This window comes from Phoca vitulina, unplaced genomic scaffold (assembly GCF_004348235.1).
Source record: "Phoca vitulina isolate PV1807 unplaced genomic scaffold, GSC_HSeal_1.0 scaffold7, whole genome shotgun sequence".
Classification (NCBI taxonomy): Eukaryota; Metazoa; Chordata; class Mammalia; order Carnivora; family Phocidae; genus Phoca; species Phoca vitulina.
In genome coordinates this window covers 56,664,966-56,692,372 of record NW_022589710.1, presented here as the reverse complement: position 1 = coordinate 56,692,372, position 27,407 = coordinate 56,664,966, and the positions used below count along the sequence as shown (strand labels likewise).

General features: G+C 40.0%; 1 protein-coding gene across 1 annotated transcript; it reads right to left on the bottom strand.

Moving 5' to 3' along the window:
* Positions 1-17,236: 17,236 nt before the first annotated feature.
* Positions 17,237-26,562, bottom strand: GPR65 (G protein-coupled receptor 65). Its single transcript, XM_032405720.1, has 2 exons — positions 26,496-26,562; positions 17,237-18,857 (listed from the first exon to the last, which is right to left on the bottom strand). The coding sequence occupies exon 2, from the start codon at positions 18,406-18,408 to the stop codon at positions 17,383-17,385; it is 1,026 nt and encodes a 341-aa protein (XP_032261611.1). The 5' UTR covers positions 18,409-18,857; positions 26,496-26,562; the 3' UTR covers positions 17,237-17,382.
* Positions 26,563-27,407: the final 845 nt, after the last annotated feature.

The window sequence follows — 27,407 nt, the reverse complement described above, 5'->3', positions numbered from 1 at the left end:
AGTCCTTTTTGTTGATTTGCGTCTGTGCTGGACAATGGGCCCAACAACAGAGTGGTCACGTGACAGACAGAGGCTTGCACAAGCTCCCTGTGGTGTAGCTAATGCTACTCTCTCATGTCTAACAGCCAATCTTTTGAAGCAAGTGGATTATAATAGACATCTTCCATTCTAGGGGGACAGAAACTTGTCCTTCCTGGAACTGATATTTAATATGAACATAAGTCTGCTGTATGCGGTGTTTACACATAGTTGTATTGCAACAATTATGGGCAAACAAAGGCAAGGTAAATGAGGGCTCAGATGGCTCAGAGATGAAGGTCAATGTCACCCCACCAGTTGACCAACCTATGCCAATGCCCTCTTGGACACTGAGACAAGAGTAATTTCTTAAAGCACAAATTTGATCATGTCATTCACTTGCTTAAAACTTTTTAATGGCTGCTTATTGACCTTACCATAAAAGTCCAGATTATTTATCTTAGCTAAGAGACTCTCTAAGATTTAGCTTCTGTTTCTTTCCACTCTTTATCTTTTGCCACTTCCTTTCTTAGAGTCAGTTCCGACAACACTGAACTACTTTCATTTCCTTAAAACGGAACCAGGCCTTTCTATGTGCTACCCCTCAACCTGAACCCTCCACCAGTTGATTAATGCCTACTCAGGAGGCAGCAAATGTTCTTGGTCGTTTTCCTGGATGTTGCAAGACTGAGCTAGCATCGGTCATGCCCACCCACACTTCTAGCCTTTACTGTTAACACTCATTATGTCGTATTGTGTATCCGTGGATTGCCTATTAGACGATAAGCTTCCCCGTACTCCCAGCACCTAGCAAAAATTAGGCATTTGACAAAAATGTGAAAGAATAAATGAATCGAGCATTTTTTTCTTTCTATTAAATTGTTCACTATTCCTTATGATCATTTAAAAAGAGAGTGTATGATCATTTAAAAAGAGAGTGTACTCTTTTTTCCTCATACACTTCTCCAAAGTACTTAAGAAGTAAATGAAAGTATGAACAGCATGAAATTGATTGAGAACTTTACCCGGGGTAAATTTTATATCATTGGGGTTAATCTCTTAAAGTCATTATGCAGGAAAAATAGACTAAATTGCATACATGTACTAAATGCAGTAAGTCGCAGAGAATGACAAATACCATATGATTTGTGGAATCTAAAAAACAAAACAAACCAACAATTTTTTTTAAAGCAGGTCACATAAATACAGAGAACAAACTGATGGTTGCCAGAGGGAGAAAGGTGGTGGGGATAGGTAAAATGGGTGAAGGGAAGTGGGGGATGTAGGCTTCTACTTATAGAATTAATAAGTCACAAGAATGCAAGGTACAGCACAGGGAATATAGTTAATGGCATTGTAATAGCGATGTATGGTGACAGATCTACATTTGTAGTAAGCATAGTACAACATATAGACTTATTGAATCACTGTTGTACACCTGAAACTAATGTTACATTGTGTGTCTACTATACCTTGATAAGAAATAAATTTCATATATAGATTCCCAATCATTTAGCATTCTTCTTCATTTTTATATTTAAAAAATCCTGTGTTGTATTTTTGTCATAATAGTGGTTGCGAAGATGATCACACTGCCTCTTGACCATTTATCTCATGGATGGCCTTGAACTTTATGTGATATCATAATAATTAGAATGTGGACTTCATAGTGACTGACAGAGAACAGCAATTCAATATGGCTGTTCCCTGCTCTGCTGTCAACATGGGGTCGTCAGGAGATAGTCGCAGTTTCTTTTCCTGTAAAGTATCTTCAATATATCTGTAATGCATATGCAAGTGTCTCCTAAAATTAAAGGAACACAACTCCCTCTGCCTCCTGACCCAACTGAGACCCATTTCTCAATGGGGATCAATCAGGTTTACATAAGAGAGAGAGAAGGGAAAAAAAAAAAAAGCCTGCTTGAACAATGTGGAAACAAAGTCTATCCAGTATGGTGGTTAGAGTCACAGGCTTTGGACTTAGATATTTGAGTTCAAATCTTGTCCTGTTTGGCCTCTCCCTAACTTCAGTCCTTTTATGTACAACGGAGATAATCTACTTCATAAGACTGTGGGAGGCATTAAGTAAAATATCAGATGTAGAGTCCTCAAACATGGTGCACTCTCATTGTTCTCATGGAGGCTATCACCGCTGAATTCCCAAGAAACTGGGACAATAAAGGAACCTGATCAAAAGAGTCTCAGGAACCAGAATGTTTAGAGAGGGATGAATGGGGTGGGGGTGAAGAGAAGGAGGGACTGAGACAGGGTGAGGGAAACGGGGCCATTTTCTCCAGTTTTTATCAAACCACAGCTTCCAATCTGGGTTTAGAAATCTAGGCAATCATCCTAGGAGTCAGTAGTGCAGAAATGAATTGTGATAAGCTCAGCTATATTATGGAAAACATTCTCAGCAAACTGCAGGGGAGAGATAGCAGGAAGATCCATGGCTAATGCACTGCTCTTAAAGGACTTTCATAATTCACTGGGACACACGGTGATGTTTTGTGCTTTTGCCTACTCGTAAACAGATAATAAGCACAGTGACTCACTTGTCAAGCAGAAAACTTTAACTTTTACAGTAAATAATCTCCTTGCTGCAAGCCTGGAGTAAATTGGAGGTTAATTTATCATTAATTCATTTCAACTTTTGCATATGGAAAAGAGTCAAATGGGCTTTGGAACTTTTCCTGATGTAAGAATTGTAAGAATTCATACCCATAAATAATGCATATTAACATATTTCTTATGCTCACATATAAAGGTTGAAATGATCAATATAAAATTAGTACTTCATTATTCCCCAAACACTTTTATATCCAATTTTTCATTTGTGTCGAATAGCAAATACCATTAGATGGGCAGGGGAAATGTTATCTCCATATTAAAAATGAGGAAACTCTGCCTCTGACAGGTTATCTGGTTTGTTCAAGGTTTCAGGGAGCTAGTAAATGAAGGAACAAAAACCGTAACCCCAAACCAAGAAGACGCCCCAGTGGACACCACTGAAGCTGCTGTCACGTATGTTCACAATCCCATGTGCTTCGATAGATTTTTATCACAGATGTTTGGCAGGCAATGTTGCAGTATAGGAATTTAGACAAGGGCATGTGTTCAGATATCTCATGGATATTTCCATGATTTGGCCCACGAATAGAGTGTCTGCCTCCGATCCTTCCTGATATCACTTTTCAGGATGGACATTGTGGCAAGTGTCTATTCTTGATGCAGAGAAGTCCAATTTCTCCCCTTTTAGAAATTAAATAAACTTACATCCCTTTCAATTGAGGATGATGCAAGGTGTATGTCTGATGTCACAGGTGTATCTGGACCACACAGTCTAGAAGGATACAGCCACAGAAACAGACTCTTCTCTCCCTCTCTGGATAATGGCGTTCTGATTTTCCTTTGAGAAGTTGCCCTCTCCTCTCCTTTCAGTCTCCAAAATTAGGATGTGACTGCCCTACACTCTAGGAGCAGGCATGGGCTATAAGAACTGGCCAGTGCATACCTCTAGCCATAACGACTGCTTTAAAGTGGGGAACCTGGACAGGGGAACCAGAATCATGACTTTTGCAAAAAGTATCAGAAAAGAGACTCTCTTTCCATTGGATTTTTAAAGCTGTGGATCCTAAGTCTGGAGGTGCTGGGAGCCATCTTTGACATGATAGAAAAGCTTAACTACAAAAATCAGAACAGGAAGATGGTGAGAATGTGTTCCTAGCAAGATGAGTTGAGCTTTTGATTTCAGCCATACCTGAAATTGCCCCTGGACTTTTCTTCCCTGGACCAATAATCTTTTTTTCCCCCTAGGATCATGTGATCTGTCATGGGCCTCCAGAAGAATCTGCAGTAAAGGAAAAGCTCCCAACCTGGGAGATGTGAAACTTATGCCAGTCTCTGTCACTTAGAAGTTGTTTGACCTTTGGTAAATTATTTTACCTCGCTGAACTGAGATCCCTTATCTATAATATTAGAAATCTGTACTAGGTGTTCTTCAAATGCCTTTCTAGAGCTGAATATGGAAGAGGAGAGACAGTGGCCAATCTTCCACCTTGGGTAGAACTAGGAAGTAAGTTATATCTTGCGGTGAGCTTGTTCTCTGTTCCCAGCACTTTCAGGATGGCAGCTGGGCAGCGCTGTCCTCCATCCAATAAAGGCTACTGCAGAGAAAGGCCATACCCAGACCTTGTTGGCCATGTTGATATTCCTAAGAGATCTCATCTCATCTTCCCCACTTCAATTCAATCAACCAAGTACACCACATAATTCTCGTATGTCTTCAAATCTAATCAACACATCAAATGACCAAATAAATATTCAATGCTTACTATCAGCAAGATGTGGTGCTAGGTACTGTGATTATTAGCAGTCTGTTTTTATGTGTATCCTCCTTAGAAGGGACTGAATTCATTTTCATCAAATGAATGCCAGAGAAATAGATGAGCTTTGGAGTAAAGAGGAAGTAACATTTTGAAGAGTACTTAATCCTCCTTATTATCCACCCACTCATTCTTCTAGCACCCAATGACCAGGATATTGTGTCTGGGCTGTTGACACTAGTTCTATTTTCTGCTATTGTTTCCCAGTGGATGAAACTTTAGCCTAAGTAAGCTAGACTTATGTAAAAGTGAATGTAACAACATAATCCTACACAATTTGCCAAACATTTGTTGAGTTGTGAGGTCACATTTTTCATACTACATTTGCATGTGGGAGAGAAGCTTATTCTCTTGCTGCTGAAACTCCATTCCCACTGATGGTGGGGAAAAAAAACTTAAATTTGTACAAGGTATTTCAGTCTCTGTTGGCTTATGCAGTCTCTTAAAGATTTATTTAGTATTTTTTTGATAAATAGTGAAATGCAAGACTCATGTTGCCTTTAGAACTCTTCTTAGATATCCACAAAATGGCACCTCCCATAAGATGGCTCTTGGGTGGAAAGGAAAGCTTACCTGTTCTCTTTGCAGTAAGGAAAGGGGTGATGTCTACCTGCTGGTCCTGGTGCTGTCCTCTGGTCCTCTCTGGCCTTTGAGAAGCTGTCCTGCCTGTCCATTTGGCATCTTCCTGGTAGGAGCTGCTGATCCCCGTATTCAGCATGATTTAAGATCTGGTGACCTGGTGGGGGTCTAGTGTTCCCCCTTACCTGTGTCTTTGCTAGAGCTGCAGGTCATCTAGGTCTCAGCTTCCTGCTCCATCCCAACCTGGGTCTAGGTTGTCCACCCACAGCCTCTGCCACAGGGGTCACATTTCCCCCACAGTGATCCATGGTAGGCCCATTGGACCTCCTCACTCTTCCTTATGCTCCCACCTCTGGGAGCATGTAAGAATGCTTGAATGCCTTCCATCCCCCACACGAGCCGACCAATCACCAGATCTCTTTTTTGCATAAGCATGGCATGCCCCATGTCTATTTTTCTGTTTCTTGCTGTTTTCCCATTTTGGGGTAGGAGTTCCTTGAAGGTGGTCTCCTCCCCAGGCCCCAAACAGGGTATGGAACAAAAACCCTTTCTGCTTCTGGCTTTTCTCATTGACCTCTCTAGGTTTGACCCCAGGGACATGTCCTCTCTCTTGCTCTAGCTCTCTCTACCCCATGACTTTCTTCTGGAATCAGAAGGTATATCTGCTTCATCTTTCCGCCCAGTGAGGCATCACAAAGTAGTATCTTCTTGCGGCACCTGGGTGGCACAGTCAGTTGAGCATCCGCTTTCAGCTCAGGTCATGATCTTGGGGTCCTGGGATCGAGCCCCACGTTGGGCTCCCTGCTCAGTGGGGAGTCTGCTTCTCCCTCTGCCCCTCCCCCTGCTCATGCGCACTCTCTCTCAAACAAATAAAATAAAATCTTTTTTTTAAAAAAAGATTTGAGAGAGAGTGAGAGAGAGAACATGGACAGAGGGAAAGGGAGAAGCAGACTCCCTGATGAGCAGAGAGCCCTATGCGGGACTCAATCCCATGACCCAGAGATCATGACCTGAGCTGAAAGTTGACACTTAATTGACAGAGCCACCCAGACACCCTAAAATAAAATATTTAAAAAAAAATCAATATCTTCTTTCGTGAACTATGACTTTTTGATACCTCCCTCCTTTTTCCTGAACAATAAACTGGGCTTTAATGATGGATGGGCATTGAGAGAAGATCACTTATATGGGAATGGAAATCGTAATCATTTTAATATTTTCTAAATATGATTCCTTTTACATCTAGAATATATAGAATTCTATGCTCATTTCCAGGAAGGGAGCTGAGCATGGGTTTGGAGGACATACAGAGGTGAATAAAACATGGTTTCTGCTGTCAAATAGCTTTTGACCTAGTGGAGGGGATACAGGTGGGCATCACTGGCTTAAGGCATGTTTAAAGAACCACATGTGACCTGCACCATGGTGCCGTGAGCTCAGAGAGGTAAATGGTTGTCCAGCTCCCTTAATTTGGCAGCAGGTTGGAGACCACACCCAGAAACTTGATTGGTCACGGTTTTGAGCCTTGATGATTTCTGTCTCTTAGCAACCACAGGTTAGGACCAAACTTGAGAGGAAGGGACCCACAAATAAACTTCTTGCCTGTGGGCTCTATGGCAGTGGTATTCTCACCTTGGAAGAGGCTGTACCTTTTCTCTGGGTAGGGGTAATTGATAGAGAAGGGCCTGGGATAGGGCTGCATTATCTTAGAGCAGGAGTTCTCAAAGTATGGCCCACCCACATCAGTTACTGGGGAACTTGTTAGAAATGCCCCTACCCCACCCCTACTGGATCAGAAGCTCTGGGAATGGGGCTACCAGTTATTCCCTACAGTGTATGTCTTTTCCACTACTCACACAAAATACTCTACTTCTGACACTTCAGTCACTCAGTGTGTGAGGCCCTGCAACAAGCAATTCTGCAACACCAGCTCAGTATCCCACAATTTCACAGGATTCTGATGCTCTCTACCTGGAGATAGGGTCAGATCCCACTGGTTGAGGACTCAGTTCCACATAACTGCACCAACCACTTCAGATGCCAATTACAGGTAGTAGGTCTCAGGTTACCCACAACTTCTGTTCGATTTGGCTACAAAGGAGGTTCCTATAATCCATTCTTGGGTTCCACTAATTTGCTAGAGCTGCTCACAGAACTCTAGGAAACACATACATGGACCAGTTTATGTACTTATTTTTTTAAAAGTTTTATTTATTTGAGAGAGAGAGCACAAGCAGGGGAAGGGGCAGAGGGAGAGGGAGAAGCAGGCTCCCCGCTGAGCAAGGAGCCGGATGCAGGACTCGGACCCAGACCCTGGGATCATGACCTGAGCCAAAGGCAGATGCTCAACGGACTGAGCCACCCAGGTGCCCCTACATGGACCAGTTTATGAAAGGATATGCTAAAGGGAACAGATGAACATCTAGATGAAGAGATTCATAAGGTGAGGTCTGGGATGTCCCAAGTGCAGGAACTTCTGTCCCTGGGAGTTGGGGTGCATTACCCTCCCAGTTTGAATGTGTTTGCCCAGCCGGAAGCTCTCTCAACTCAACTTTGGGGATTTTTAGGGAGGTTGCCTCAGGTAGGCATGATCAATTGTTAACTCCATTTTCAACCCTTTTCTTTTCTCAAGAGAATGGAGGGGGGGCTGAAAATTCTAAACTTCTAATCATGTCTTGTTCTCTCCAGTGACCAGCCTCATCTACGCCCCATCTAGGAGCCCACCCAGCCCCCTCATTAAAACAAAAGACACCCTATCACTTAGGAATTTACAAGGCTTTCAGGAGCCCTGTGTCACAGGGATGAGGTCAAAGATCAAATATTAGAACCAGAGGTGCCTTTAGTGCTTTTATCACTTAGGAAATACCCAGGGTTTTAGGAGCTCTGTGTCAGAAATGGGGACAGAGACCAGCTGAGCATGTCTTATTAGAAATCACAATGTTGTAGCGGCACAACTCTCCATTTTAACAAATCTTCCTGGTGATTCTATTGCATGCGAAAGTCAGAACCACAGCTCTAGTCTCCAAAACTGTGCAACTCAACACCTGGACTCAGGGTCTGGCAGCATCAGCATCACCTGAGAACTTGTTAGAAATGCAGCGTCTCAGTGTCTGTCTCAGCATTATTGAACAAAGGTCTTTTAAACTAAGATTCCCAGGTGATTCTTATAAACATTCATGTTTGAGAACCACGGCTCTAGTGACTGGACCTATAGTCAACCTGGCTTGTAGGTCATAGGTGGACAAGATTATTTTAAAGAAAAGTATGTTTCCTTCTCCCTCTGTTCCAGCAGGCCCCCCCAGTCAAAGCTTCAGCATCTGGGAGGCAAGCATCACACTATAACTCAATTGTGCACGCAAAAGGAGTAGCTTTATTTTTTGTAACTGGTCTCTTCTTCCTTCTGGGTCACCAACCTGCTGGGTAGCAGGGTACAAAAAATATTCTGTTCGTGAATTAAAAATATCTCCACCTCTTCTTACATAAACTGTCTAATTGTGTTAACTCAGCTCCTTTGGGGTAAACACTCAAATTATCAGATATGTTTCACATATCCTAGCTCCTCCCACGATAGCTCTGGAGTAGGAGGCTTACAGGACCTTGTGGTGGCAGGGGTGAGGCAAGGTTAAGCTGTTCACACGGCATTCTATACAAATTAGAAAAAAAAATGCACCCTCCTTAAGACACTTTCTTTCCTGTCACACTGATTTTGTTTGAACACTTTGCTGCCAATGCTCTAAAGCTGCCATAATAAATGTACAAATCTACAGTGTCTGCTGAAATGAGTGGTGCTCCTTAGACGTAGGTTTCTTGTGCAGTGCTCAACCTGCACAACTGTATGCTAATTTCTATTTTTGTACCACACTGATATGCCTCATAATGAATATGGGGTTTCTCCCAGAGGCTTGCAGCTGCCTGTAGGGAAAGCAGGTTACCAACATTGACTATTCTCCCCTCAGGCAAGCAGGTTACCAACATTGGCTATTCTCCCCTACCCACTCTGGAAGTTCCTACTGCTCCTCAGATCATGAGAGTCAACATTTGTTTCCAATGTATTTATTCTAATTCTTCCTTGTCTCCTCCCCATAGTCCACTGGGGTCAGGAGGCCAGGCTTTTTAAATTTTTTTTGCATAACAAGAGCTCTGTTTATATCCTGGGTCCTCACTTCCCTTGGCTTCTTGAACACTCCAAGTTTAAGTCACCCAGTCTGGTTCTTTATATGAAATGTGAGCCGAAGGAGTTTGAAAAATTCTTTTCTTTCTCCATAATGTCTAGCTTTTGAGACTCTGCTCATTAGTGACTCACAAATAATATTGACTTCCTTTTTCTAGCTAAAATTCACCCTTTTCCTGAAGCGTAAAAACACATTGCTTCAGTGCATGGGCCCCTCAGGGCAGCGGTATTTACTAGATTTGAAAACATATCAAGAAAGGTCTCACAAAAATTGAATCATTTTAGCTTTCTCTTGCAGAACCTTATCAAAGCCTGTAAAAAGAAGCTCAAAAACTCCAATGTCTTGATTTTTTTATTTTATTTTTTTAGCAATTCCCTGATATGAGAGCCTTGGTAAGCATTTTCTGAGTCCCAGGTTGTAGCAAGAAACAGTTTAAACAGTTATTTTGTTGCCATTTACTAACAAGGGCTGCTAACTTCCCTGGCTAGATGAGTCCTCGTTGCCCTCTCCATCATACCTCCTCAGCCCTGCTTCTTCAACAATCTGACATCATCCTCACTTCATGTTCCAAAATTTTGGGGTTTTAAAAAGGGAGAAAAAAACTGACTCAGGTTGATTTGAAGAACAAGGAGTCTTATTTGGTTCATGTAGCTGCAATGCGCAGAGACTCATCACATCATGGGACCCAGCTCCAAGGCTCTGTGATTCCCTGAATTCTTCTTTCTTCCACGTGGTGGTTATTTGATAACCACAAGATGGCCACCGAGATTCCAGCACCTCATCCGCGGAGCATATCATCCAGATCAAAAGCAAGAGCCTTTGTCCCAGCATTACAAGCAGGTTAGGTCACGTGCCACCATCAACCCAGCATTGGTCCAGGGCATTGGGCTGCTTTGATTGGCTTAACTCAGGTGCACGCCGCACTCCGGAAGCCAACTACATGGATTTTGAAGAGAATGTCAGTCAACCTGATGCACAGGCATCTGGATCATTAGCCGGCTTCTACTCAGTCTTGTCAATGAGCCCTGTGCCCCAGGATAGTCAGGGAGGCAGCAAAGAACCAGTGAGGTGCAAAGGACCATGACGGCTTAGATAACGTCCCTGGTGATTGCTAGCGTCCTCTATTTTCTTAGCATCATGTCAACCTCTCTGATTCTGGTATAAACCTGAAAGAGGAGGGCAGTCCAGGAATGACGGGGATGGAATTTCCTAGAGCTTGGCGGTATCCAGGCTGGGAGTTAAAATTAAATAGACTTGAAGAAAAGGCAGCAATATTTTTTTTAGCACTGAATCAGTGAACAGAATCATGCCATTGTAGAGTCTGCAATAAGATCAAGTCAATTTTTTAACATCTTACTAAAATTTAGGGAATGAACATCCTAAAATTCCTTATGAGTAAGGGATGATAGATGGAGATCAACATGACACTTCCTGTTTTTATCAATTTGAGATGAGTAAAATGTCATTGACAACATCTGCTTCTGTTTTTTTTTCAAAGATTATATTTATTTATTTGAGACACATAGAGAGGGAGTATAAGAAGGGGGGGTGGCAGGCAGAGGGAGAAGCAGGCTCCCTGCTGAACAGGGAGCCAGACGTGGGGCTCCATCCCAGGACCCTGGGATCATGACCTGAGCCGAAGGCAAACACTTGACCGACTGAGCCACCCAGGGGCCCCTATCTGTTTTTGTCTTAACAAATATAACAAATGTTAACTAAGGCTTTCTTAAAAGGAAACTCTTTCTCCTTAAACTTATTTTCCTATATAATCTTAAAAATTTTCAACCTCAAATACAAATTGTTCCAAGGATTTCAGATACTCAACTCCAGGGTTAGGACAAAGGGTGAAATTGTACCATTCTTGGTTCCCTCCATTAATTGATTTATTATTTATTCACTCAACAAACAATCCTGATCACCAATGAGAACACCCTTTACAGTAGTCCTTTTAGGGGTCAGAACAAGATCTGTAGAGCAAGAAGGAGAGTGTCTGCCTCTCTCAGACCCTGCTTTGCTTTGGCAATCCTTTAATCCAGGGAAGATGGGGCAAATGCTACAATGCAGTGGGTCTACCTTTCCTGTAGTCCCTTCGAACATAGAGGTCACACTTTCCGTTCTCTGGTGAACTGCCAGGGACACACTGAAGGCATTGCCCTGAAGATTCACAACAGCATTCCTTAGCCTCAGCAAGTGTCAATTCCATGAAAGCGTGAATGGCATGAGAGAGGATAGTGTTTAGTTATCAATATTTTTAAATCAATATTTTATCAATATTTTTAAAAACACTAATAGAACCTAATAAATCTGGCATTCACGTGCAGCCTTCCAAAGGCTCATGGTACCCCTCTCTGGGGGCATATCTGCAGAGGCACTTTTTAGTCCATTATTTTAATCCTTTGATGTGATATAATTAACTGTGAAATGAAATCAGGGTTTCCAAGTTAATCCATTTGTAAGTGTCAATAGTCTTGGAGCCAAGACCAGAGATTTTACAATAATTTCGAAAAGATTTCTTTTAGAAGGATGTTTATGAGTTCAATTACACGTCCAACAAAGATCAATGAAATGCCGAGAGCTCATGTTAATATTTTTCATAGCACTGGCAAGTCAAATCATTGTAGAGCAAGATTTCTTGATTGTATTTGATTTGAAATTAATTGAGCACACATTTCCTAGATAACAAAATTTATATTTTTATTCTCAAGCTTATACCGAACAATATGGAGACTTCCCTAGCTCGTTTCTTTATTGGCTTGCTTTTTGAACACATAATTGCAACATCATTTGAGGAATCATAACCTATTCCTAAATGTGTAAAAATCCACTGGTGTTTCAGAAAGGACTTAAGAAAATTATAGGCAGAAGAAACAGATCACATGTCATTATATGTTTAATGATATGCAAATGCTGGTAAATTATGACCTCATTACTGTTCTTTGGTGGAGGAACAGATTCAAACAATTCAAAATAACAGATACATTTTTAGTGCTGAGATATAACAATAATAAATTTGAAATTGAAAATCATACATATATTGAATTACATCTTGAATTTCATAGATAATAATTTTATCATAGTAGACAAAATTGCAAACTTCTTTTTTTTTTTAAGATTTTATTTATTTATTTGACAGAGAGATCGAGAGAGAGCACAAGTAGGCAGAGAGACAGGCAGAGGGAGAGGGAGAAGCAGGCTCTCTGCTGAGCAGGGAGCCCGATGCGGAGCTCGATCCCAGGACCCGGGGATCATGACATGAACAGAAGGCAGATGCTTAACCGACTGAGCCACCCAACCACCCAAAATTGCAAACCTCTGATAGCTCAAATATTTTGTTTCTACTTATGTGAAAGGCAGTGGGTATTTTCTTACGGGGGTTAGATAAGCAAACAAGGACCAGTTATCCAAGTTGTATCCACATCCTGCAGAAATTAGACAGTTATGTTCTCTTCCATGTGGACTGACCAATTTGAGCTGCTGGAAAAAATGATACTAAAATGATACATGGAGTTTAAACCAAGTGAAATTACCTGATGATTACTGAGCTTTCCAGAAAGCAGAGAAACAAATGATACGAACTGAATTTCACTTTCATTTCTAATTTATAGGGGATATTTCTTGTTTCTTGGATAGAAATCACATTACACTACTTCGCTCTTTGGGAGTGGCGGTTAGCTGGGAAACTACAAGGTTCTAAATAGAACATGATCGACATCTAGTGGCCACAGGCAAGGCCTCTGTGTGATTTTTCTTGGCCAGGGACAGATGATGTAGCAAAGAAAGGATATTTGGAGAAGGAAGATGAATTCTTGAATGGCTTTCTTCTCCCTCACCCAAGGTTGACCTAATTTTGCCATTGCGTATTCCTGCAAACAAGGGGCATTCAGCTAATGCAACTAAATAACATGAACTTAGTCACCTTGTGCTCCATCTTTAAGCTGTACGAAATGCCAAAGAATAAAAGAAATGAATGGTCAACTTTTTTTTTTTTTTTAAGTTGAATCCAATCAGATGTTTATATTATGAACAAAGAACAACACAGGACATTCCTCATTTCTTTTAAATTAACCTCCTGTTATTCTACCCCATTAAGTGTCTGCCCAGAAATGTAAATAAAACAACCCAGTCAGAATTGGATTTTTCCAGAATATTATTTTCCAGAATAGTCCTTGGTAGCCACTTCTGGCTGAAGGAAAGAGAAGGGAGGTAAGGATAGGCAGGGAGGATCTCAACAATGTCCCCCCGACTGCTGATCTAGTAAACAACAAAATGAAAACACCCACAAGGTGCATTATTTCAGAAATTAAGGAGGTAATATGTGTTCTCCTAGTTGGTATTAGGCATCTTACGCAATAGTACAAACATGTGCTAAAAGATCCCAGGAATTTTTGTTGGTTTGTTTTTGTGATATGGGGCAGGTTGTTTGTATCAGTGAACATGTGTTATTTGTGTGTGGGTGTGTCTGCTGGAGGAACAGCCTACCGATGCATGGCAGGGTCACCCGATGGATTTAGACAAAGAAGTCTATGATCACAAAGGCCTTGTTGGGTCAGGGTGTTACAGGAGCTGTTGTGTTCCCATAGCAACCTGTGGATGGGTTTAGCCGGGAAAGAACAGAGACCCCATGCATAAATGACAGAATGATGACAGTGGTGGCTAGACTAAAGGAAGCCCAGGGCGAGATAAAAGTGTTGCAAAAAGAAATACTTACATGCCATGCACCACAGATTCTATTTTAGAATTGGTACTGCATAATTCAAAATAAGTAAGTCAAGTTCACAAGGTCAACAGAGGCAATTGGTAAATAATTGTTTATCTGATCCTAACATTAAAGAATGGAAACATAATGTCTTGGGGAGAATTTATGGCTTAAATTGCAAAGAGAAAATGGAATAAATGAGGTTGAGGAAGCTGATTTGCTCGGGTTGCCCCTACGGAGATGAGGCTGTATCATTTGATCTAAACGAGGTGGTTATTTTTGATGTGTTTTCACTTCTTCACTCACAAACCTTCTTCAGATGAGGTAGGAAAAATGGAGGTTTTAAAAACCTGTGCTCAGTTTCCTCAGTGGCCTATCTAAGATGTCTGAGTTCATTAGATTAAAAAATAGGGGCGACTGGGTGGCGCAGTCAGTTTAGTGTCTGAATCTTGATTTTGGCTCAGGTCATGATCTCAGGGTCATGAGATCGAGCCCCATGTCGGGCTCCCCGTTCAGTGGGGAGTCTGCTTGAGATTCTCTCTCTCTCTGCCCCTCCCCCACTCCCTGCACATATGCTCCTTCCTCTCTCTCTAAAATAAATAAATAAATAAATCTGAATAAGGAAATTAAAAGTCAGAAATTTAAACAAATTAAAAATGGGTGTCCACCCCTCTATTCATGGTGAGGTCCACAGTGTGTATCTCCTCAGCCTTGTGAACTCCCCGGAACAGGCACTATTGAGAATGTGCCCCAGAACCAGAAAAAACGGAGGCCCTTAAGTTACCTTAAGGGATGTGTTTAGCCCCCTGGAAAAGTAACCCCAGCAGTGGTGTGCTGGGGCCAGCTCCTGTCAGCTCACGTTGCCACATTCCTACCCCAGTATCCTGGGGACTTCTCTATCTCTTGGGTAGCTTTCCACTAATCCTGATAGAGGTCAGAATAACTAATAATGAACATCTAGAAATCTCATCACCTTCTACAAAATGGTTTTCACACCTACTTGTCAAAAGCAAGTGTTACTCTTGCCCCTGCAGTGTATGGAAACTGAGCCTTAGGGAGAACACAAAAATTCTTTAAGGTCAAACAGTCGGTGGTCGGTGGTGTTCCAGTCTGGGTCTTCGGCCAACAAGTCCCAGGTGATAATAGCTATAGGGTCTTTCTCCTTCCAGACATACTTACAGGTTAGTGGAGGACTGTAATTAGGAACTGGAGAAGCTTTTCAAAACTGAAGGATTAACTTTCCAATGGTGGGACTGTAGAAGATTTTAGATCATATCTAGAGTGCTTTGCCCTAAAATCAGGACAGCATCCTGCCACCATGGGTTCTCTGAGACCGGCCCTGCTCAGACAGGATGGATAGGCTGCTCGAAGGTTTTGGCGGCCTAGTTCATTTTTAACCTATCCTACAACATTCTAAATCAGTGATCCTGTTGTTAATCATTAGGTAGGACATTCTTATTAAGGGTGCCATGAATTTGTATTTGCTCCATCTCTTTATATAACCAACTGAGGAAAAGTCTTAACCAGCTCTCTGTAACAGATGAGCTTAGTTACTATCCATATGATTTATTATATTTCCAGGGGCATTCATTAATAAAACAACTCTCCTTTTTCCCCTTATCCTGATCTAAGTCCAATGACTCTCCTGAACAATTCTTCATGCATATAAACCTTTTGCATCCCTAAAGAAAGAAAGGGTAGAGATGTTAAAAACAAATAAACAAAAAAATAAACATAAAGGAGGAAAAGCAACTCTGGAGGGAAGTCAGGATTTTGGGGTTCAATCCTGGCCCTGCTTCCAACTAACTGTATGATCTTGGACAAGACATTTAATCAGCATCTGAGTTTTCAGATGTGGGCAAAATTGTTTTTGGATCTCTTAGTTACAAGCATTCAACTTACAGCCTGTCAATAATTTATCAATAATGAATCAAACAGCCTAAACCATTTTAATTACTCTTCATTTTAATGGTGTATCTTTAGCTTTTAAGCATATGTAAATGTATCTCAGTGTGACCAGATAGAATCTATTAATTCTCCAGAAACTTTATGATCAGAAAAATACAAAGAACAGAGAATACACAAGTGACCTCAAAGCAAGGTGGTTTTCTCTTGTGTACCTAAACCATCACAGAAAACCTTAATAGAAAATGTAGTCAGTTTGTGTACTCACTGTTTTTATTATTGAAAAGATATAGTTTTTCTTGTTCCCAGGATGTTTGTTTTCTAATGTGAGGGCACAACATGGTACCAAGACATTTGCTATCAGATCAGTTTGCAGGGAGGGGAAGTAGAAGGAACAGATAGGAAACAGGAAAGAGAAAGAAGGGGAGAATGTAGTGTATGATAAAAAAAAAAATCCTTAAAAATCTGGAAAAATATTCTGGTTCATAAAAATGTTTACTTAATGGGGCGCCTGGGTGGCTCAGTCGTTAAGCGTCTGCCTTCGGCTCAGGTCATGATCCCAGGGTCCTGGGATCGAGCCCCGCATCGGGCTCCCTGCTCAGTGGGGAGTCTGCTTCTCCCTCTCCCACTCCCCCTGCTTGTGTTCCCTCTCTCGCTGTCTCTCTCTGTTAGATAAATGAATAAAATCTTTAAAAAAAAAAATGTTTACTTAATGAATGCCTGCTTAAAACTAGGCAGAGTAATTTCCACAATGAAAAAATATAAACATGGAAGAATATATTATATCAAGAGTCTCTAAATATTCTAAGTCCAAAAAGAAGTCCCTGACTGTAAGATTTAATGGAATAAGTTGTCTATAATATGTCTTTTTGTCTAGACATTAAACTTCTGGTAATTTCGGCTATGTTGTGCTCAACTATAAATTTTTTTTTTTTAAATTGTGATTTTAAAGAAACTAAAGAAGGTCTCTGAGCAGCTGAAAGAGCATTCCTGTGGCTCATAGCTTTATATCATGGAAGAGGCCTTCAGACTCCTATTTACTTTTTCTTTATAAAAAGTCTTACCAGGTTTCCAAACTGATGTAAGCTTCATAAGACTTCATGAGACCATTTCTTTTGTAACCCCAGTACTTAACACAAAGCCTAGTACATGGGGGGAGCTCAATAAATATTTGTTACCTAATGAGAAGATTAGAAGCAGTATGTAGTAGTTAGGGTTGTTGGAGACAGATACATACAGTTTAGAAAAGTGATAGTTGGTGGTCTGAAATCCATGAAAGAGTGACAAAAATCATGAAAACCAGACACAAAGCTCACTGAATCAAGGACACAGAGTTCCATACATCTACTACCTCTAAAAGGTTATAGCACGGATAAAAAAACAAAACAAAACAAAACAAACCAATTGCCATCGATAATAATGATCTAGAGTCATTAGGATAATATCAAATTTTGTTTAATATTCAATTTAATAAAAGTCAGGGAACCATACAGTACACTTCTAAAAGATTTTCATTGAAGAGGATTAAAATATTCCATTGGAACACTTCGTCCCTTCCCATGCTTGATTTCCTCTTCTAAATGTAATCTTGATGATATGATACTGTGTACCTTAAAAAAATTCTTTGCTTCTATTCCAGGATTTCTAATTCCACAGTGTCTCTGGTAGACACTGAAAGTATGTTTTTTCTTTGTCCTTTTGAGTTATTAAGCTTCCCAGTACAGAATTTTAATATATTCCACATATCAGATCTTCCTGTTTCAGTGACAAAACAGTACAGAATTGGATCTGCAACACAATTTAAACTTGTTAATGCAACCGTGATTCTATACATTTTATAAGTCTGCTTCCCAGATTTGTGGTCTTTAAAAATAAGTTCACTGAAGTTCACATCATGCTCTAAGATGCTGCGAATCAGCAGCATCACATGAAAGGGAGTAAAGCACAAGACAAAAGTCAATGTGATGCTAACAAGGAGTTTTATGATTCTCTTCTTTTCACTGTTTTCCGTGGCTTGATTATGCTGCACGGCTTGGTAGACCTTCTGGTTGCAAATCATGATAATGACCAATGGTATCGCATAGCCTGTGCATGTCCTAAAGAAGTTGAGACGGATTTGCCACTTCTCCAGGGGGTACTTGTCATAGCATAAAGTAAAATTAGACTTCTTGGCATCACAATATTCTATAGTTGTTTCATCTTCCCACAGAATAATACCATTGAACATGGTTTCCAATACCCAGATGGATAGGCTGACCACGAAGGCAAATCTTCTTGTCCTTAAAAAAGAAAACCTCAACGGGTGGACCACAGCTAAGTACCGATCGACGGCGATGCAGGTGAGGAAGGCCGTGCTGCTGTAAAAGTTCATGTACATGAAGAATGCGCTCCCCTTGCACAAGGCAGGAGAGAAGGTCCAGTTGTCATTATTCCAAGTGTAATCAATCCATAGAGGGAGAGTTAATGTGTAGAGCAGATCTGAGAGTGATAAACTGAAGAGGTAAATTCCTAGCTCATTCTCCTTCTTTGCTTGCAGAAAAGACACACATAGAGATCCGATGTTGGCTGGGACACTGACTATGACCACAAAGATGTAAACAATCGGAAATAAATAGTGATCCAGGTCGTGCTGTTCTTCAATACACGTGCTGTTCATTTTCTCGTATGAAGGTAGGAACTACATTTGTTCTTAGGAGGTAAATAGCAAGGTCAGTTTTGTCTCCTTCCAGTTTGTTTTTAACATCTTTTTTATTAAAATGTGTCCATTTTTCTTTGTTTTCAAAAGTTTTGATTCATTCATCGGTGCTTTTAAAGGGTGGATGTAGACCAATTTTCACAAAGATATCAATGGTTGGAAGTCAGAATCCAGCCTCCTGACAGTTAGTCACAATGGCCAGTGGATTTTAACGAGCAGAAGTCCACGTTCTTATTATCACAGAATGCTGATGAAGAACCCTCAGGGACCAACCGGGTCATCCCTCAGCATCCACAGAGTGTTGTCCCCATTTTGTTTTTCTTCACAAAACTCAGGAGATTGGTGCACACATGATATGGAAGGCTTTGTTTTCACAGAGATTAACATCTCTTTTTACCATGCCTTTGTTTCTGTAATGAAAGATGAACTAGAATAGTTTAGATGTTTAGCAGATGCATCATGCTTTTGAAATAATCTTCTTTTCCTTCATTTCTTGAAGATATCAAAAATGTATTAAATTACAACAAAGGTGTTTAAAAAGGGAAATTATTTAATTGACTTCAGTGAATGAAATCAAGCTGAGAAATTTTAGTCTATTTCAAATAAGAATTACCCACAAGGTGAAAGATTAGAGGGAATTCTATTTCTCACTGGACATGATCACAAAACTAAAGTTACAACGTTATTTTCGGAGCTAATAAAAATGGCAAATGTAATGATTTGTTTGTAATCAGTAAATGCTTTTGAGTTGTATGATAAACTGTATAGTTACATGATTTCAAATGTTTAATTTCGTATGCAATCTAGGTATGAGGCACTTTCACTATCTGCTTATTAGCCAAGAAAATATTGTCACAAGAAATTTAATAAAGTGAAATATTTTAGAATATAGCAGCTTGCTAAAACTTCATAAATAATTAGACAACACTACCTCTTTTGTTTTCCTTTTGCTTCCTTCATGGGCACTTTATCTTTCCTGTACTTTTGTGAAAGAGAGGGCAGAATATTCTTAATTCTGGGCAAGATCTTGTCATTATCAGTGTCTACCTTTGTACCTGATTGTTTATTAGCTTAGTTTTTTAAAGGTCTGATGTTATAGATTCACATAGGAGCAGAGACCCCATCCTTCTCTTCATAGTAGAGTAGAGAAATACTTCTGTCTCTATTCCTTTGCTAGTGAGGCCTATTAGTGCTTTGGATGATTTCTGTGATGGGGAGCTTCACAGGACCCTCTGTAGAGTAACTATGCAGAGAACTTGTTGTGTGCTTGATGACACACAAACTACCCATTTCCAAGTATGAGTGAGCCCTGAGCACCACCAAGGCCTTCCCACCACAAGTCCACAAGGGTTCTGCTAGAAGAAAAAACCATATTCAGAGTATCTACTTATATGTCACTCTTAAAACAAAGTAGAGAACTAAAATTCCCCAAGTCTTCTTGTTTTACCACACCTAGAAATATGAACAAAATGTGAAAAAACAACCTTTTAAATCAATAGGTGAAACTTCCAATGAGGAAAAAAAAAACCAAAAAACAAACTGTGATGGAAAAAAGGAAGTGGGAGCTGAGATCAGGAAGGTAGGTGAGCAAAAAACTCTGGACGTCCTGGAGGCATATGTGGATTGGAAGAAGTAACTATAGCCTCTAATGCAGAGAAGCTGGAGACGCAGTTCAGACACACACAGGCAGGAAGTGGTTCTTTCTATCCCACACGTGTGGGGATCCTGGAGCCTCTGCTCTCACACAAAAGGTGAACTAGAAAAATAAACATAAGAAACAACAAACTGGACAGCTCCTTGCAGACAGCAGGGAAAGTTGGCAAGTTTCCGTGAGGAGCCATGATGAAAAATCCCTGAGTATTCATGGCCTCTGGCTGGTCCTCACTTGGGAATGGGGCCTGAGTCTACACTCTTAGTTTAGTCCTGTGATCCGCACACCAGCCATGAACTCATGCTGAATCTATGTGCTCAACTTCGTCAGTCATCAAGGGAATGCAAACTAAAACCACAATGAGATACAACTACACACCCACCCGAATAAATAAAATGAAAAAGACAGAAATTACCAAGTTGTGGTGAGGATGTAGAGCGCCTGGGACTCTTATATACTGTTGGTTGGAAAATTGTTTTGACACTTAACGTATACCCTGTGGTTCAGCAATTCCATTTCTAGGTATATGGTCAACAGAAGTACGTACAAGTGTTTACTGAAAGACGTGGGTTAGAATTAGGATATTCATAGTAGCGTTATTTGTACTATCCCCCAAGTGGAATGAGCACTTGTAGTAGAATAGAGAAGTAAATAGATAAATAAATAGATAAGTAAATATTAACACAATTGAAATCTGTACATCAATGAAAATACACAAATTATTGCGGCGTACAATAGCACAGTTGAAGCTCAGAAACATAATGCAGAGTGATAGAAAAAGGCTGGCACAAAAGAATATATACTATCTGATTAAAAAGTAGGTAAAGTTAATCTACACTGTTAGAAATCAGAGCAGTGGTCCATTTATTAAAGGCTTTCTATGTGCTAGGCACCATTTAAAATGGCATGCATGTTTTTTTATAATTTATGTGTTACTACAATTCTGTGCTATTTATTATAACCTTATATTACAAATAAAGAATTGAGCCACATATTAAGCCATTAGCCCAGAAATGCCTATTTAATCATTGGTAGAACTTGGCCACAATCCTAGGTTGGAATGTTAAATAAAGCCTCTTGACTCTTAACCATTTTGCTTTCTGCTTTTTGCATAAAAATGCCTTAGAAAGCTGAGGTATTTTTGCAGCAATGCAGACCAGCTTTGTTGAGAAAGAAGAGAATTATTTTCTATTTTCTACTGAAATAGTGGCACCAATAGATTAGTACAAGTCTTCTAGCCATAATAACAGATCTAATTAAAGAAAATAATTTGTGAATAATCATTTCGGTAAATTGGATAGAAAGTGACCACATGTTTTCTAGAAAACATCACTTTCATATTGTCTATTAGACTACACAGGCTTCAAATAAACTTGTAAAAATCATCATCTCACATCATGTCTTCACACTTAGTAACAATGTGTTGTTATGTGCCCATAGATTTCTTTTCTGTAATGAAGAATGTATCAGATTAAGTTAGGCTCTAATTTTTCCTGCACTTGATTTGAGAAATAGATGGCTAAAAGGAGCATATATCCTGCTACCACACTCAAAACAATTTCCCAGTTCTTAAGATTCATGAGGCTGAGCTTCGAAGAGTCTATTGTTGAGTTCAGGAATCCTCTGTGAACCATTTCAAGGTTGAAATTAATTATCTTTCACCACTCATAATGTGGTAAGGAAGAAAATGTAGATACAACCGATTGTGAGATTGATATATATGTAGCATGATATGTCTGCAATGTTGCAAAAATCATGTGTTGTTGAAGCCCGCATCTATCTTGTTGGTCCAGATGTAAGAACGAACCCTACCTAGAGGGGAACCTGGGTGGCTCAGGGTCCTGGGATGGAGCTCTGCATCAGGTTCCCTGCTCAGGGGGGAGTTTGCTTCTCCCTCTCCCTCTACACCTCCCCCGCTTGTGCTCTCTCTCTCTCTCTCTTTCTCTTTCTCCTCACTCTCTCTCTCAAATAAATAAATAAAATCTTAAAGAAAAAGAATGAACCCTAGAGGTTATACCACCTGCAGGGATGGCTGGGCCCGCCAGGGAGCCTGTAGGAATGCGACCCCATTAGCTTACAAGTAGTTAATCAGCACTACCTTAAATATATAATTACTAAATGTACCAAATGAAATCTCTAACAGAAGGGATAAAGATATTTTTCAGAATCTAAGTCTCCTGAGATGGAAAAGACCTTCACGGGGCTGGATGAAGCAGGATCAGAGCACCTGTTAACATGACCTCATGGGCCTCCACTCAGTAGTGTCTGCCTTTGGGGCGCCTGGGTGGCTCAGTGGTTTAAGCATCTGCCTTTAGCTCAGGTCATGATCTCAGGGTTCTGGGATTGAGCCCCATGTCGGGCTCCTTGCTCAGCAGGGAGTCTGCTTCTCTCTCTCTCTCCCTTTCCCCCCACCCACCGCTTACTCTCTCTCTCTCTCAAATAAATAAATAAAATCTTAAAAACCAAACAAAAAAAAAAACAGTGTCCACCTTCTCAGGAGACCCCTGCTAGCATGATCTCATGGGCTTCCACTCAATGATACCCACTTCCTCAAAGACCCTTGCCCCAAATTTTGCCCTTCAGAGCCCTCACTTGCCAGCCTTTGGGGAGCTCAGGACTCTAGACTATTAGCTCCCCGTTCTTCTGGGTGGTGTCACACTAATAAATAGCCTACCTTTCTTCACTGCAAAACTCAGTGACAGTTTTAATTGGCTTGCTGCCTATTAGGTGGACAAACCCTTGTTTAATTTGGTTATAAAGTATCATATTAAACATTCAAATATCAGAAAAAAAAGAAGTCAGGTAGTGGTTACTTTGGGGGAGGGGCTGGGTAATGACTGGAAAAGGGCATGAGGGGGACTTCTGAGAATTTGTCATATTCTGGTTTTGCTCTGAGTGTTCATTCCATGAATGTGTTCAGTTTGTAGACATTCATCAAGCTATATACTTAGGATATGTGCATTTTTCTGCATGTATGTTATATTGCAGTTAAAAAGAAAGTAGAATCAAAGGCTCTGTGGGATGAGCTATAAAGAATCTTGACAGCCAACCATCATCTAAATTACCTGCAGATGGAGCATATAGACCTTCTTAAGAACTGATAAGATTTTACTTCTTTTCTCACATATAAAAAGAAATTCATAGAAACCAAAGCAAACAATAAATAATATAAACAATATGAAAATGAATTGGCCAAAAATGAAAGTTTGCCACATGAAAAAACAAACATACTAGGCACCTGGAAGAAGTAAATACAAATCATCCCTTGAGGAAAGTTCTCTCAACCTAGGCTTCAAAGAATTCTCTCAGAAGGAATGGATGGTTGCCAGAAGGGAGGGGGCACGAGGGTGAGAAAGCTGGGTGAAGAGGAGTGGGAGATACAGGCTTCCAGTTAAGGAATGAATAAGTCACAGGGATAAAAGGTACAGCATAGGGAATAGAGTTACTGTAAGAGCCTTGTGTGGTGGTTGGTGACAGAGGGTAGCTACACTTGCGGTGAGCATAGAATAAGGTACAGAGTTATCGAATCACTATGTTGTCCACCTGAAACTAATGTAACATTGTGTGTCAACTATATTTCAATAGAAAATATTAAATAAAAAAAGAATCCTCACAGAGTTCTAACAAATATGAGTTCATTAAAACACACACACACACACACACACACACACACACACAAATTAACCACTATAAGATTCATCAAAAAATGAGGAAGATGAGTAGCAGATCCACAAGAGCTTTAGAATAAAATTAATAGATATACAACACAAAACAAGTATGTTTAATAAGAAAAAAGGAGGGGCGCCTGGGTGGCTCAGTTAATCAAGCGTCTGCCTTGGGCTCAGGTCATCATCCCAGGGTCCTGGGATCGAGCCCTGCTCAGCGGGGAGCCTGCTTCTCCCTCTGCCTCTGATCCTCCCCACCCCTCTCGTACTCTCTCTCTCCCTCAAATAAATACATAAAATCTTTTTTAAAAATAAGAAATAAAGGAAGGAATTTAAACTCATGAGTAAGGAACAAGAGACTACAAAAGATGAATTGGCCTATTTTTAATAAGATTGAAATAAGCTTTCCAGAAATAAAAAAAATGTAATAATTTAAATTAAAAAAATCAACACAGGGACTAACTCATTGATGAGCGTTAGCTGAAGAGAAAACTAACATACTGCAAGATAGATCTAAGGAAATCATATGAAATTATCAGAGTGTTAAAGAGGCGGGAAAAAAACCAAAGAGCCATGGAGGATAAAGTGAAAAGGTCCGCATATGTTTAATTAGAGTTCCATAAGGGACAGAAGAGAGAAAATAGGGAATGTTTGCAAAGATAATGACTCACAGCTGTCTAGGACTGATGAAGGACATGGAATCCTCAGATTTATGAAACCCAGCAAATCCCAAATAGGATTAAAAACAGAGATGGAAATCTACATTCCTTAGACACACTGCAATGAATCTGCTGATCCAAGACTAAGAAAAAAAAAGGGCCAGAGAGAAAAAATGGAGTACCTACAAAGAATGAACTGTAGAGTGACAAAGGACTTCACAGAAGTAATAACAGAGACCAGGAGACAGTGGGTTGATATTTCCAAATGGCCATGAAAATTTATGTCATCCTATAATTATATACCCAACAGAACTAAATGTCAAAACCAAAGCAAAATTAAGGACAGTTTAAGATAAACTACCACTGAGAAAATTGACCCCAAAATCCTCATTAAAGGGACTTCTAAAGGATACAAGTTAAGACAGAAAATGACACTAGAAAAAAGTCTGAGATGCACAAAGGGTTGAATAAGCTACGGAGGACGGAACCCTCTCCGATGGCTGCACAGGGTCCCACCTATCACTAGGCTCACATGTCTGGGAAGAACACCTCAACCATGAAAATATCCTTCCTTGGGACCAGGACTGAGAGGTCAGGGCAGGGGTGGGGAGGGGCCGGCAGTGGGTGCCCCTTCCTCCTCTATTCATCTTAATAAGTATGCATCTTTTCTTTTAAGGAAGAAAAAAAGATGGATAAAAGGGAAACATAAATTTAGGAGGATTTATAAAGTTGGAATGAATTTCTTTCTCTGTAAAAACATTTCCCGCCTTGACTATAACCATCACAAGATCAAATAGTTTGATTGAAGCAGATACAGAGTGTCCTCTCTTGGATAACAGAAGCAGTGGTAATGAGGTTGTCGTTATGCGTGTGGCTCTGGAGACTTTTTGAAAGGCTCTCACAACCCTTGGGGGATTTGTGACATGGTGCTTCTTCTCTAAGTTTCAGTCTTCACAGGTAAAATTAACACCCACTTTAGAGAGTTATCGTGACAATAAAGTGAGAACACACATAACGTTCATGGCACATGGGAGGCCTTCACTATGTATTGGACGATGGTACTGTTTTAATGACACACTGCTAGTCTGCAGGTGTCCTTGTGCTATCCCCTACATGTCCTGAGAGGAGATCATCTTCAGCCATCTACCCAGAACATAGCGGAGACGCCAGGGGCACTCAGAGTGTAATTTGTACAGCAACATTTCACATATGATACCAAGCTCGGCAGATAACAGCTGTCGAATTAATTTGTGTGAATCTGAGATTTTTTTTGCTTCTGAGATTTTAATGGAATACATAGTTCTTATTATTCATACCTCTTTTCAGATATCATTTTTACTACTTTAATAAAATTTTGACAAAATTGTTTTTAGAACCAGTGTTGAGAAATTTGGATAAGTTTCTAATTTTGACTTGAATTTTTACCAAATGCCAAAAGAAGATAATCCCCAGTGTATTAAAATATATCTATTATTAACCAGGTCCTCAAATAGTACAAATCATTGATGACAATGTTTTCCTACAGGATATAGGAAACACTTCCTTCCCTTCATTGATCGGTTTAATAGCTGCTTATTAAGACTACTATGTGCCAGATACTGATAGCCACTTGTTAAGTAAGAATTATGACTTAATACTTATTAATACTGGATATCCTATTTCCAAATTTCACATTTTTTCTGATGACATAAAAAGTATCACGAGACCATTGTACCAACCAGGAAATGGCACAGGATGACTCTACAGCTGGGAGCTGGTAGATTTCTTCACAAACACTTAATTCAGTTTGCCAATATGAGGTTTCCTGAAAAGGGAATGTAGCATAAATATTCCTCTTTTGCATATCGGTAGTTTTACCTAACTCTTTCTAAATATCATTTTTGACATCCTTTTACCACCGCTCAGAGAAGAGGAAACCATGTGTCAATCTCATTTCTCTCTCTCTTATAAAGTTCTGCTTCGTTGCATTCATATAGCCTAAACTCGATAAAAGGTTGTGAACATTACTGACAATCATGCCAAAGTATGTCATCTACATAAAAATCTTATTTTATTGTTTAATCATACACTTACCCATGTTTCTTGGGGTGACGATCTTGTCCACCGAGGAGCTGGATAAATCTGCTTGCACCGAGATGAGAAACCAACCCTAGTGAGGGGACAGGAAATTGCACTCATATTTCAACACAAAACAATGAGGAAGCAACCTCTTAATGAGGATTTACGTTACCCAAGTTTGAACAAAAGAAGTCTCCTAAATATTTTAACAGATGTTTTTGTTTATTCATTACTGTAGTATAATTTTTAGGATTCACTTTCCTCTTTGCATCTTAATCACAATGTATACTGGTATTATATGTTTATTTAATAGAATATGTACTAGAATTTCATGTAATCACTCGCTCACTCATTCATTTATTCTGTCTATACATATATCTATTATACTCTTAGGGCATTGTTCAGGGAGTGATGCAGGATCTGGCTACGGTGCACAAGGACCTCATCACCCGCTGAGAGAAAGACATGTTCAGTCACAACCATAATACAAGAGCAAAAATGGGTAAGTACTCAAAGAGACGTCCAAAAAAAGAAAGAAAGAAAGGAGAAAAAAAGAAAGGATGAATCACTGGATGTATGACATGGGAGCGGATGGTCTACATGGATTCAGCCAGATGAGCTTCCTGGGAGAAAAGCAGCTGGGGAAGAATGGATGTTTGGTGTAAAATGAGCATGTTTCCTTGCTTAATGGCGGTGACTTTGTGAAGCCTGCCTGCTTGCCTGCCTGCCTGCCTTCCTTTCTTCCTTCCTTCCTCCCTCCTTTCTTTTTCTTTCTTTTCTTTTCTTTTCTTTCTTTTCTTTTCTTTTCTTTTCTTTTCTTTTCTTTTCTTTTCTTTTCTTTTCTTTCTTTTCTTTTCTTTTCTTTTCTTTTCTTTTCTTTTCTTTCTTTCTTTCTTTCTTTCTTTCTTTCTTTCTTTCTTTCTTTCT